Genomic DNA, 13,677 nt, shown 5'->3' on the forward strand with positions numbered 1-13,677 from the left:
CCTGTCAGCCTCACCTCTGTGCCTGGAAGATCATGGAGCAGATCCTCCTAGGAGCTCTGCTAAGGCACAGGGGGGACTATGAGGTGATTCGAGACAGTCAGCATGGCTTCACCAAGGGCAAGCCCTACATCACCAACCTGGTGGCCTTCTGTGACAGAGTGACTGCATCAGTGGACAGGGGAAGAGCTGTCAGCATGACTCCCTTTCATCTGAAAAGGTGGCGATGATGATTTACCAAGTGGGACTTGCCAGAGAAACCCAATCCACTGGTCTGACTCCTGTAGCTGGCCCCAAACTCACACAGGTCTCACCAGTAAGCGACACCGGGTCCTTGCAGCATGCGCGGCACGGAGGATGAGATTTAGGGCTTGGGCTGTGAAGGCATCTTCTGTGGGTGGCATAAAAGGGGATTTTAACATAAGCTGAGGCCAAAAAAGGGAGGGTTTGAGTCTCTCATGTAGCTTCCTGTGCAAAATAAGAAGTAGGCGGTTCAGACTAGGTGAGATTAATCCCCCCTCTGAGCTCACCTGTTTCAGTCTTGAGGGCTTTCGTTTCCAACAGGAACAGCTGCCAGACAAGGGCGTTGGTTAACTAGGTGTTTTCCCAGGGCTGTCAGAAATGGTCTTCGGCTGGAAAAGCCTCTAGAGAGAACTAGAGAAGCGCTGCGCTAATAAGAAATTCCCTTTCATCTGAAAAGGTGGCAGTGATGATTTACCGAGTGGGACTTGCCAGAAAAAAGTGTGCAAGAGAGACCAAAACCCTGAAGACATGGAGGAAGAGGCGCTGAAGGATTGTGAGTGTGGAAAAGCCGTGGTGCCCGCTGACCCTGAGGAGATGCCCAGCTTGGGAGATGCCTCTCTAAGAGAGGGCTGCAGACGCAGCTCTGACCCGGTAACCGTGTCCTCCCTCTAGATAAAAAGATGCAAGATGACCTAAACCACGTTCTAGATGAGTCTACGAGGAAGTTGTCGGAATCCATCTCTGAACACAGCCTGTCTGAGAAAAGAAAGGGAATCGAATATCTCAAGTGAGTTGTCAGATGTTTTTTTCCCCAAAGGCTACCTTTTGATTCTGCTGTGAAAAGGGCTGATCCAGTGTTTCTGCCACAAGGGAAGGCTTTGAAGCCGTTTCAGTTAAGGTTTTCAGTGGGTGAAACCAGTGTAGCACTCCTTGGCAGCCCAGGAGTTGCCCAGGAGGCAACTATGGCCATCCAAGCATGCCATCAATGTCACTCTCCTCCCTGGGCCCAACGAGAGACTTCTTGTCTGCATACAGGATATGGGCGCAGGTCGTCCTGGCTTTGCAGAGCTCCCTGGAAATCCTCTCCAAGTGAAGGGAACACCTTTTCCTGGTGGGATGAAATGCCGATTAGAAGGAGACAATTCATACATCACTGTGATGAGGCTGAAGCTGATATGGTGTCCAGTGTGTCACTGGGAATCTGTCCTTGAACTGGACACAGAGGATATTCAAGATCCCACAAGTTCCCATTCAAAGCCTCTTCTGTATGGCACAGAATTTTATTCCACCCTTTTGAAATGTACCAACCTACCTCCATCATTTAAATTGTCCTTCTTTTTCTCTCTCTCCACCTTCAGGAACCGCCTTACAGGCTTGAAGCCAGAGGTTTTGCTGGATCCCATTTACATCGGTCTCTTTGGCAGCACCGGGGCAGGGAAAAGCACTTTGCTGAATACCATCATAGATAAAAACTACTTCTTGCCGGTGTCTGGGAACAAAGCCTGCACGTCCTGCGTGGTGCAGGTCAACACAAGCCACAGCAAACAGCACGAGGCAAAAATTCACCTTCTCACAGATGAGGCAGGAATAATATTTCTATTTTTGACCTTGAAAGGAAAGGAGACTGAGTCTCAGCAGGCTTCTCCAGATGGAAATGTATCCTTCTGGAAGGGGTGTGGGGCAGGGGAGGATGGAACCCCGATGGCCAAAGCATCCCTGGAGAAGTGATGGACACTGGCACTGGTTCCCACTGGTTTAGGTGTGCAAGGAGGGAAGAAGAAACGCAACTTCTTCCTTGCTCTCCTGTCCTGGAGGCACAAGACCCCTCAGCTGTGCCTGTGTGCTGGCTGACCCAGGGCAATCTTGCTCAGGCCATGTCCTTCCCCTCCCTCTTCCAGGCACCCAAGCCATTACCTCTTCCATGCCTCTGCTCTGTCTTGACAGGAGTGGAAGGACGAGCTGAAGGATCTGGTGGCCCTCGCAAGCCCGGATGAAGATGAAGACAGCACTGAAAGAAAAGAGGCTTTGTTGAAGATCTGTACTATCTATGGGACAAAAGCTGAAAGTAAGACTTATGAAGAACTGTGTAGGATGAAACCCATTGTCCAAATTCCAAATTCAAGGTGTATCACCCTCAGGGAAACGAAAGTGAGTAGCTCATGTATTTCTTGGCCGATATGACCACTCACCTTGTGTCCTTGCAAAATATAGCGAAGGATCTTCACCCATTTGCTGCTGTCTCACCCCAATAAGTAAGGACAATCTTCAGAGCTGGCCCATCTCTCTGGGAAGAACATGCAGACTTGAGGGACGGTTTCCTCTCCAGATCTTGTTAAATTGAACTTCTCCACTGTCGCTGAGTGGGAAAGCAGCAGTGTCCGGCAGATTCCTGAGGGAAAGGCTGAACCCTGGCACCATGGGGTCCTGGGAGTCTCCTGTTGCTCGCTGGGGGTGGGAGGTGACATCTTTTCCCGATCTTTCTTTGCTGGGTTCATCGTGTTGGGAAGGGTGTGATCCTCTTGGGTTGTCCCACCAGTGGTGACACTGGGAAGTCATTTGCCCTCTTCATACCGTGGTGTCCCCACTAAGGCGTGGGGCTTTGAGTGGTCACAACCAGCTGTGGCAGACCATCATGGTTTTCTGGTATCTCTGATGTTCTCTGCTGAGGAGGGGTATACTTCTTTATTCATCCACTGTGTTCCAGGGAGAAGACCTTTCTGAAAAAATGAGCCCATATATCAGGATTCAGAGCATTCATAGTGGTGCAAGAGCAGAAACAAGCAATGAAGACCAAAGAACAAGGCTCTGGCCCCTAGTCAAAAATGTGGAAGTGACTATCCCAAGTTTGCAAGTCCTTCCTGCAGGTGTCGTCTTTGTGGATATTCCAGGGATGGGCGATTTCAATAGCAAAAGGGATGCGATGTGGAAAAAGGTGACTGGCATAGGTCTGCCGTGGGGAGGATGGGGATGCTTGCTAAGTGTCTGGCAGTGCTGCGGGTTCTCCTGCTCCACAAGTGACGCAGATGTCTGGGATCCTCAGCAGGGCTGTGGGGAACAGGGAAACCTTTTAGCAGAAAGACCAGGTTAATATTCCAGTGCTGCATACCTGAGCTTTTGTTATTTATCTTTTTTCCTTCCTGATGTCAGGCTACTACCAAAACACCCTACTAGGGCGAGCACTGGCGTCCAGTCCAAACACCCCTCTGTGGCAGTCCTGATTTGCAGGAATTCACGGCTGAGGTCTCTGGTTAGAAATATATCTGCAAATATTGCATATCCTCTTTCTTCAGCCAAAGTTACTGGTAATTAAATTAATTTAGGGACAGGATGCCATCCAGAGGGACCTGGACAAGCTTGGGAAGTGGGCGCTAGTGAACATCATGAGCTTCAGCAAGGACAAGTGCATGGTCCTGCACCTGGGTTGGGGCAACCCTTGCTATCAACAGAGGCTGGGGGATGAAAGGATGAAGAGCAGCCCTGCTGAGAAGGACTTGGGGGTACTGGTGGATGAAAAGTTGGATATGAAAAGCTGAGCAACCTGATCTGGTTGAAGATGTCTCTGCTCATTGCCGGGGGGTGGACCAGATGACCTTTCAAGGTCCCTTCCAACCCCAGCTGTTCTATGATTCTGTGAAAGGTGCTCAGCATCTTCAGCATTTATTCTTTGCTGATAGTTTATATGTTTTCTTTCTGATGCTTCTTCTCGTCTCCTTGTAGAATATCAACAGATGCTCTGTCATTTGGGTGATCAGCTCAATCGAACGTATTCAGGGAAGCAGTACCCATGAGATGCTGCTGAAAGAAGGCACGAAAGCTTTCCAGTGTGGGATGTGCAGGGACATGTCTCTGGTGGTCACAAAGTCTGATCAGATGAATCTAAACGAATATCAGCGGTAATGAAACAAAATCAAGTCCAGGGGTCCAGGGGAGTGGGGCACTGGGTGGTGGATTCTGGCTCTGGCCCTACCCTGACCTTGTCAGCACGGTCATTCTTCTGTTCTCCTTACAGGAGCAGAGGACTGTTGCCTGCTGAAATCGTTCAAATGTGTAATTTCTGTTCTGTTTTTATCTTTCCAGGGAAAGAAATACATACAATGTGAGTATTTTTCAGATTTCAGTCTCTTCATCCCTTTCAGATCATTTAAGAAAACTAGAGAATTTTACATATGATATAATGTGACTCGAGCAGAATTGGTTGACTCTATGCAGAAACCAGAAAGTCTGTGCAGTTCTTTGGCTTAGATCAGGGAGAAGCTGCATCGGACATTTTTTCTGGTCTTAAAAACTTAGGGAATCTACTTAACTTTGTCAGGAAACGTCAGTAACAATTCCCATCATTTTCTCCAATGTAGATAAATGAACATGATGCCATCCTAGAAAGGAATGAAACCGTGAAGCAGGATAAGAAAGAAATGATGAAGAATAACCTAAAGGTAAAGTAGCTTGGAGAACCTGGGCAGGGTTTGCCTGTGTCATGAATCTGTGTCCAATGGCATGTCTGTATTACAATATCTTTATAATAATATATGAATATCAATTCTCCATGAAGCCTGGTCATTATCTAGCAGCTTCCAATTACTCTGAACTCTCCCATCCCTCTGTGCTTGGGTCCAGTTTGTCTTCCTAGTCACCTCCAGTTTAATTCTTCACCTTTTATGCAACAAATTTGGTGGTGGGGGGATTACCCCTGATTCAGAATTTGCTTAATGAAAAATAAGAACCCAAATCAGATCACTCTGCTGTAGAATCACATTCAAAAAGAAGAGGCTTTCATGTGCAGTAGACTCTTGCCCCAGCTCTAGCTTTGAGGTATTGCACGTGGTCGCTGCGTGGAGCAACCTCGTGGCAGAAGCAGGCAGAGAAAAGCTGAGCTTTAGTCAGAAAGGAAAGAAATTCTGGGGGAGGTGGGTGAAGTGAAGAGATTCGTTATGCTGTCTTTTGTGTGGATGTGGGGACCAGACATAAGCGAACTGGGTCGATATCTGTGTTTTCCAGAAAAAGCTTCCAAGCAACTCTGAAGTTCTGCACAAGGCTGACCTCGTGTACACGGTCAGTGCCTGGGAGTACTGGAATGGGAAGGTGCTCAACAAGGAAGAAACAGGTGACATGGGGGTTTTCCTCTCTGTACAAGTCACGCAGGGACGCTTTGCGCATGTGCTGAGCGAAGCTGACCCTGCAGGAGCCACGGGAACAGCGCCTGGGTTTGGAGAGGTCCCCGGGAACTTCCTTTCCTCTTCCTCCTCCTTTTCCCCCTCCTTCAAGTTAGCGATGAAAAATAGCGCCGAGGCGAGAGATGGTCCCGTGAGCACAGCCTGGCCCCGCACCCCCACAACGGTTCTCCCCAAGAGGCAGCGTCTCGAGATTTTTTGGTTTCCCCAGTTTCTGCGTCGTTCGGTACGCCCCATGTCGAATCCATAGCACTCCTGGGTTTGTGTTTGAGCATTTTACCGCTGCTACTGGGTACTTCGACTGGAATTGCATTAAAACCACGTGAAGTGTCTTTGACGTTGCTTTTGCTCAAAGCCTTCTGGTTTGGCATGGAGTTTTGCCCTGTTTTCTCCTCTTTGGAAAGCCTGTTCCTCTCTTTCACTCTGCTCAAGGTCAGAGTGCTGGATCCAGGATCTCCCATCAGCCTTCTCAGGCCACCCTTTGTGAAACGCTTCTGTCCCAGATGTTCTGTTACCTTTTGATCCCAATATCTTTCTCCCAGTCTTCAGAACTAGGACTCATTGCTATAACCAAGACGAGACCTTCAGCAGGAGCCTGCACTGGCCGTGAATTTATCTGGTGCTTTGCTTACCTACAAAACTTCACATTCAGTCCTTGTTTCTCATGCAGCATCCTGTCCCCAAGGTGCTCATATAGTTCTGTGGGACCAGCCCAAGTCTTGGTGGCTCCCACATCCCCACCCCATGTTCTGGTGGACCAGTGCTTGCATCTACATGGCTACATGCTGAGCCAGACGAGGCAAAGTGGTGTGGCAGAAGATGAATCCTTAAAGCCTTTCTAGAGATCCAAGATCTCCCATCAGCCTTCTCAGGCCACCCTTTGTGAAACGCTTCTGTCCCAGATGTTCTGCAGGAGGAACAAGTGTGCTTGGAGTCTTCAAGAGGTGTGCTGCCCTCTTGCACTGCTAACTCCACCTTGCTTGCACGGTTGCAGAGATCCCAAAGCTGAGGAAGTACATCCAGACGTTTTACGCAGCGCAGAAGAGAAACAAACTGAAGGATCACGCGACAGAGGCTTTCGTCATTTTCTCACTGATTCAGAGTCTCCAGTCCAACCAAGATGCACAGGTTTGTCCAGAACAGATTTTTCTTTACTGGGCAGGTGGTAATGGCTCCAGACGGGATTTTCTCCTTTGAGCAGGCAACTTGTGTCGTGCTTTTCTATCACGACATGCATGCAAAATGTTGGAGCTTGCAGTGGGCTGACAAATGCAGTGAGGCACTGCTGCCCAAAATAGCCGCACTCAGTTCAGCTTGACTGCATCTCCTCCAGCTTCCCCAACAAGAAGCACCCTGGGCTGTTCTCCAGCTCCCGGAGACACAGAGGAATAGTTTTCATCTGGGTGTTTCTAAGCAATGTCCCTGGACTGGGGGAAGTGATGGGGGAACATGGGTAGCACTGGTTGCACTGGTTGCAGGGACGCTTGCAGGGTTGGGTTGATATTGCCTCCAGCACGAGGTGTTCACCGATTTTTCCCCCCATTGTCCATTCGTTTCAGCACCAGCACGTGAAAGCAAGTTGCTTGAAAGCCTTAGTTAAGCAGAAGATCATTGATTTGGAGAAAGGTATTAAGGAATGTTTTCAGCCTATCGAACAGCCACTCAAGGAAGGTGTAGAACAGGCAAAGCAGTTGTACAAGGAAAACATCCAAAAGATCCTCTTTGTGAGTATAACGCAGTTTATTTGGAACTCTAGAGGAATTTATTTTGGGGAGGACCCTTGGAGGTCTGCGGTGATGGCTGACACCGACACTCGGTCAGGCCGGCCCAGACCTTGTCCTGGCAGCTTTGAAAATCTCCAAGGTGGGAGTCTCTGCCAGGCTGGGTGGCATCGGGGCCCTAAAACAAGCCAGCTCAGCGGCATGTCTCTGATCCTGGCTGGGTGCGGAGAGGGCTGATACAGGAGATGGGGCACATCAGTACACCGGTCCCTGAATGACCTTGGACAGGCTGCTAAGATCTGTCCCAGACCCATACAGGGGCACGGAGGGGACAGAAATGCTCTCGTTCCACCAGCAATCCTCCACAGCCCCTTTCAGCTGCTGCCCAAGGCTCAAGGTACCATTGCTCAACGTCAAGACACCTCCCAGCACCAGCAAGTGGCATTTCTTTGCTTGTCCCTGTAGGAAGGCTTAGCTGGGTGGCAGCTGGCCCTGGCAGGAGCCACGCTAGCCATGGGAGTCCCTTGCAGCACCTTAGGGGTCTGCAGAAGTCCGTGACTTGCTTTTTACTTTCTGAATTGCCTGGAATTTGAACGCAAACTCAACCGCCTCAGTGCATTTTGGATGCTCGTTCTTGGGGCTGCGATGCAGAGCTCTGCTCCCTCCTCGCAGAACTTCATCTCGTGTGGGATGGTCGAGCATGACACCCCTCGAGCAGAGCAAGTGCAAGCCCGATCTGTAGGCTGGTGCCCAAAGCAGTGGCCTGGAAGGCAGGGAAATGTGCTGCCTGTGAAAGCCCAATTCAGACGCTCGAGCCATGGGATAAAACACTGTAAAAGTACAAAGCAGCTTTATGACGGTGGCTTTGTGGTGGCTGCTGTGGAACATGCTGAGACATGATGCTTCCTGCACCCTCATGAGGCAAACCTGCGTGCCCAGGCAGGGCGTTTCTCCGTCCGCAAGGCTCGTTGCTAAACATCTGCATTGCAGTTTAACCCCTCTGTAGAGGTGACTTGGGAAGACAAACGCCATCACTCCAAATGCCCCCGCTTCCTCCTTTTTCACCTGTTTTTTTTTTGACGAACACGATGTCATATGGTCTGGGATATCCCTTGGGTCAGCTGGGGTTAGCTGTCACATCCATGTCCCCTCCCAGCTCCTTGTGCAACCCCAGCCTCCTCGCTGGTGGGGTGGGAAGCAGAAAAGGCCTCGGTGTTCTGCAAGCACTGCTCAGGAACAGAATCATAGAATCATAGGTTGGAAAAGACCTCTAGGATCAGCAAGGCCATCCATCAACCCAACACCCCCCATGCCTGCTGAACCATGTCCTGAAGAGCCACATCCACATGGTTTTCGAACCGCTGGGCAGCTCTCCAGACACTCTTCCCCAAGCCACTCAACTAAATCATCCCTGTGTTATCAACTCTATTTTCACCACAAATCCAAACCCCAGTCCCATACAAGCTGCCATGAAGAAAATGAGCTCTATCCCAACCAAACACGGTACAGTCAGGTTAGAGCAAGCTCGAGATACCTGGAGCTCAGGTTGCCTGGGTTTTCTGTGTAGTGCAGATCATGGTCGGGTGTCAGTCCTGCCTGTGCCTAACTCCTCCGTGTTTCCCATCCCACAGCGAGAACAAGGATACCAGGGTTTTCACAGGACACTGAAAGCTGTGTGCCTGAAGAACGGGGTATACGTATCCCGCGTCTTCCTCCGGATAGACATCAACGAGTCCCTGGCTCAGCCCATCTATGAAAAAATTGACTTGTGTTTTGGAGACGTATTCAGGTGAGAGACTCCCTTCCTAGCAAGTAGTCAAAGGGTACAGAAAGGGACCTTGAGATGCCACGGCTCATCCCCTGCCCCACAGCAGGATGGTGGGTCCAGCCCATTTCTCATGGGTTTCGAGATATTCAAGACCCGCCTGGACAAGGTCCTGTGCAGCCTGCTGTAGGTGACCCTGCTTCGGCAGGAGGGTTGGACTAGATGACCCACAGAGGTCCCTTCCAACCCCTACTATTCTGTGATTCTGTCCATCCTCCAGTATTGAGGACTTTGCACTCTCCCTAAGGAACCTGCTCCATCACTTCATGAAGCCTTGCACTAGAAAACCTCTCCTAGCATCTCACCTAAATGCCCCAGCTCTTTTATTCCTCAAGGTTACAGAAATAGGCTGTTGCTTCTACTTCATAGTGTCCTCTTCAGAGAATCACAGAATGACAGAATGTTCGAGGTTGGAAGGGACCTCTGTGGGTCACCCAGTCCAACCCCCTGCCGAAGCAGGGTCACCCACAGCAGGCTGCACAGGACCTTGTCCTGTGTTTCCCTTCAGCCTTCTCATGGTTGAACAAATCCCAGTTTTCAGTCCTTCCTTGTAGGTCTTGGCTTTTCATTGCCTGTCTGCAGCCTGCCTCTAAGTTGTGCTTCCCTGAAGCATGGTGTGAAACCTGGCACTGCTGCTCTGTGGAGAGAGGCTTGCCCAGTGGGATGCCTTCCTCCAGGGTATCTTCTCACTTCGTACACACCCTGGGGCTGTCACCTATTTTTACATCCATGCAATACCACTGACTTGCTGCCCTTTAAACCCTGCTGCTGCCAGTCACATCTTCTCCAGGCAGCATTGCCAGCTTTAGTGGATGGTTTCACGTTTACCTGCCTGGCCACAGAGTGCCCAGCCCTGTTTGCTTTCCCACCACCTTACAGAAAACCAGATTTGTTTGTAGTCAAAGCTGAACTGGCTGCTGTGAGTAGTCCGGTCCAGCCAGACCACCTTGGTGTTTGCTGACGAACCACCCATATTTATATGAGTACTCACAGAGAGGGTGAGGCAAGGTTACACAGCGAGCAGTTAGAAGGAAGATTTAATGAGAAGGTGGGACAAACTGTGGTGCTCAGGGGCAGGACTATTTAAAGGAAGCTTCCTCTTTCTGTGACTGTGGAGATCGTGCTGCTCTGCTTGCTTTGTCCCACCCTGCATTCCTGTGTCTTTCCCTCGGCTTCCTGCTCCAGCAGTGTGGGGATGCCCTTTTCTTTGTCCTCCATGAATCTATTACCCCAACAGGATCCAGATGGGCAACAGCTCCACACTGAAAGCCTGCCTTGACTCCTTCAAAGATACCATGCAGCAGCAACTGCAGCAAGCCATGGCAGAGTACCCGACGGCTGACATAGAATGCAAGCTCAAGTTCCTTCAGCAGGAGGTGCGCTCGCCTTGCGAGGGGAGAGGGTGGATGCCCGTGAGGGGCTGTGCAAGCAAAAATGAGCACTAGAAGAGGGGACAGGGGGAAAGCACAGTCTTTGTAGGACCTGTTGAGGTGGTTATCTCTGTTTCAAGGTCCTGGAGATGTGAGAAAGGGAGATATAAGACATTCTACCCCTTCTTTAGTGAGTATGGTATTGAGGAAAATGTGGAATCCGTGTACTTCTTGTTGTATCTGGGCGTAAAACTTCCCAGTTGGACAACAGAATAGAACGGAACGGAACAGAACAGAATAGAATAGAATAGAATAGAATAGAATAGAATAGAATAGAATAGAATAGAATAGAATAGAATAGAATAGAATAGAATAATATTTTCAGTTAGAAGGGCCATCTTCCGTGTTAAGCCAGAGCACAATGGAGAGGTGATGCCCGCCAGCACCAACAGTTCCACTCATCTGTTGAATCCCATGCTTTAGTTTAGTTTGTCTTTATGAGATTATTATTATCAGGTTGTTAGCGTAGATAATTTTTTATGATCAAAGTGATGGTGGCAAGCATTTAAAATTATTCTTGCAGACAGAATTCATCATTAGGGAGGCTGAAAAATTCATCCTCCAGAAGAAAGGAGAAATCTACCACTCCCTTACCACATCTATTCAAAAAGACCTGCTGCCATACTATGAAGGTATGACCAGTCACTTCATCTTTTCTTCATTTTATACTGAAGGTTCCTTTGATTTTTATAGAATAACCCCGACACAGGCTCAGAAGAAGAGTCCAGGCTTACAGTCTGCCTGTTGAAAGGCTGGGAAGAAATCCACAGGGTGAAAGGATTACTTGGTCATCAACTCAGAGAGACTTCTGAAGTCCAGAGTAGATCATGCTCATACACAGAACATTAGCTGCCTGCTTTGCTCTAATTGACTAATTCTTGTAAACTAGGGATTTTTTTTCTGTAATTAATTAGTTTTTATTTGTCTGTCTTTGAAGGACATCCTTGATTTCCCCTTTAGAATGCCAAAGTAATAAGTTCAAGAATTTGTTACCGTCTTCCTTTCCCATCAGTAGATGGCATACTTAGAAAATGAAAAAGTGAAAAACCCAGAATCCAGAAGTCACTCATGTTTGCTTTAGAAAGACACCTTAATTACTCGATTAATTAATTCTGAAAATGGACTGCTGGGGCAGTTAGCCAAGCCTAAGCAGGAAAGTGTCCTGGAGATGGATCACCTCCAATACAGCAGTGTGAAGCACTGCATTTTGCTTTCCCAAACCACACCACTGGCCCTCCTTCCCATGGGCATCTTGGGTCTGGGTCTCAGTGTGACAGTGGCCACTTTACCCACAGATGCTGCCAGGCAAGGAGGATTCCAAGCCTACAAGAGGATGCAAACCATCCTTAGTGATGGTGTAAAGAGTGAGGTGGAAAAGGGAATGTTTGAAAAAGCGCAGGAGAACATGAGATATCACTTCCAGGAACTGAAGGTAAGTTGTGCACCTCTTGTTCCTTGGAGACCTCTCTACCGCTGTGGACAGTGTTTGGGGGTAGAGGGCAACGTCCCATCAAAGGATCTGGCGAATGCTTGTGTGGTAATGTGAAGGCATCTCCTTGTGGGACGTTGGCATTGGAAGGCTCTCGCATACACTGGGACGCCACTGCTGGTATTGCCTTTGCCCCGGGAGTCACCTCCAGTGGTGCCCAGAAGAGTTATTAATGTCGTTAACCCATTACAGCCATTCATCAGTGTTGACCCAGCTTAGCTTAAGGCACTGATGTGGGTCTGAGCCCCGTACTCAAGGGTCTACCCACAAACACCAAACTTGACTAGCAGTTGTCTTCCCTAACTGGCAACTCCATCACTCCTATCCTCAAACAAATAAAGAGTTGGGCTTGAGCGTAGCTCAAAGCTGCTGTGTCTACATCTGAGAGCTCTTCAGCCCCAGCAGGCAGTAACAGGGGGACCCTGGGGGACCAGTGGGATGAGGGGTTCCAAGCCCTGTCCCCTGCTCATGTGCTCGGCCTTGTGATGGTTGCAGGTGGAGATCATCAGGAAGATGGAGACAGACTTCTCCGACATGCTCAGCCTTGTGTTTTACACGTGGGACCAACGCAACAGCAAGCTGCCAGGTACGGCCCCGGTGCACCAGCTTGGAGGGGGGATTTTTTGTGCAGTGCATGCACCCCAGGTCCTGCACCCCTGTTTTGGAGGTGTGGCAGGGAAGGGCAACAAGACAACAGGACTTCCCAGCTGCGGCATTGCCCATCATGCAAGTCACCTTTCTCTTGTTGCGCTCCAGTTCCCAAACCTTGAACACCCAGTAACTGAACCCCATAGGAGAAACAAACTCCGTGGATGTGGTGGATTATTTCAGGAGCAAGGAAAGGTGACAGATTTACCAGGAACCATATGTCTTCAACGGATTCCTCTTTTCTTTGCAGGCCTGCAGAACGAGTTCCTCTTCATCCGCAGCATTCAGCAGAAACTGCATTCAGCCGGAGATGCTTAGGGTGTTGAGGGGATCATCTCAGATGATTCGGTTTTACTATTCGTATCAGTGACTTGCTTTCTGTACTTCGTGCATTCATAAGCAATCACCTCAGATGGATGTTTTCCCCCCTATAAAAGCACTTCAGTGGTATTTTATACGCATTTTATCATACTGCATGAGTCCAGTGCAATCCCCAAGAACCTTTCCTCTGCATGCCATGAGTCCTACACCTTGCAGCAGCGACTCTCCGTCCCAGAGGTGCTCTGACTTTGACTCCTCTCGAAGGATATCGCCCTGGATCATGGGGTTGATGCTTTCCCAGGAGGAGCGGGATGAGGTGTCCCTGCCTCTGAGCAGGTCATTAGAGTCTCCCCAGCCATCACACCTCTGTGCTCCTTCATGCTTGAGGAGACGAGCCTTTCACCCCATAACCCACCATGCTTACAGTGCAAATGCATGCTGCTATTATCTGCCACACTTATAGCTCTTTTACTACTTTACTTCTTGCTGGTAAAATAAAAACATCCAGAACAAACTTGCATATAATTTGTGTGCTCCCATGAAAGTCACCAATCATCAACGCATTCCAGGAACCTTCTGGACTGCTTATGCCCTGCTGTGTTGTCCCACCAACAGATACCGGGGTCGTTGAAGACCCCCGTGAGGACCACATCTTCTACTCGGACTTGAGCAAAGCACTGTCCTGCATGACGTCCTTGTCTCTAAATAGGAGAGACATGGCTTTGATGGGTGGACCACTAGGTGGATAAGGGATTTTCTGGATGGTCACACTCAAAGACTAGTGGTCAACGGCTTGATGTCATAGTGGGGACCAGTGATGAGTGGCGTTCCTCAG

The 13,677-nt window shown here is 49.3% G+C and overlaps 1 protein-coding gene across 1 annotated transcript; it reads left to right on the plus strand.

Annotated features, from left to right (window-relative positions):
* The first annotated feature begins 223 nt into the window (after positions 1 to 223).
* Positions 224 to 12,839, plus strand: NUGGC (nuclear GTPase, germinal center associated). Its single transcript, XM_075445289.1, has 19 exons — positions 224 to 313; positions 562 to 586; positions 698 to 793; positions 913 to 1,027; positions 1,599 to 1,821; positions 2,185 to 2,388; positions 2,945 to 3,172; positions 3,958 to 4,133; positions 4,318 to 4,336; positions 4,593 to 4,673; positions 5,236 to 5,341; positions 6,403 to 6,536; positions 6,968 to 7,132; positions 8,761 to 8,918; positions 10,192 to 10,330; positions 10,908 to 11,016; positions 11,680 to 11,816; positions 12,369 to 12,459; positions 12,772 to 12,839. Exons 1-19 carry the CDS (start codon positions 224 to 226, stop codon positions 12,837 to 12,839), a joined length of 2,364 nt encoding a protein of 787 aa, XP_075301404.1.
* Positions 12,840 to 13,677: the final 838 nt, after the last annotated feature.

The sequence above is a fragment of the Opisthocomus hoazin genome, chromosome 2 (assembly GCF_030867145.1).
Source record: "Opisthocomus hoazin isolate bOpiHoa1 chromosome 2, bOpiHoa1.hap1, whole genome shotgun sequence".
Taxonomy (NCBI): domain Eukaryota; kingdom Metazoa; phylum Chordata; class Aves; order Opisthocomiformes; family Opisthocomidae; genus Opisthocomus; species Opisthocomus hoazin.

Excerpts from the sequence above, each read along its gene's own strand:
- NUGGC (XM_075445289.1), top strand. The coding sequence starts at position 224 with ATGATGATTTACCAAGTGGGACTTGCCAGAGAAACCCAATCCACTGGT. Across the intron at positions 314-561 it reads AACTCACACAGGTCTCACCA|GAACAGCTGCCAGACAAGGG; the intron begins GTAAGCGACACC and ends CGTTTCCAACAG. Across the intron at positions 6,537-6,967 it reads AGTCCAACCAAGATGCACAG|CACCAGCACGTGAAAGCAAG; the intron begins GTTTGTCCAGAA and ends CATTCGTTTCAG.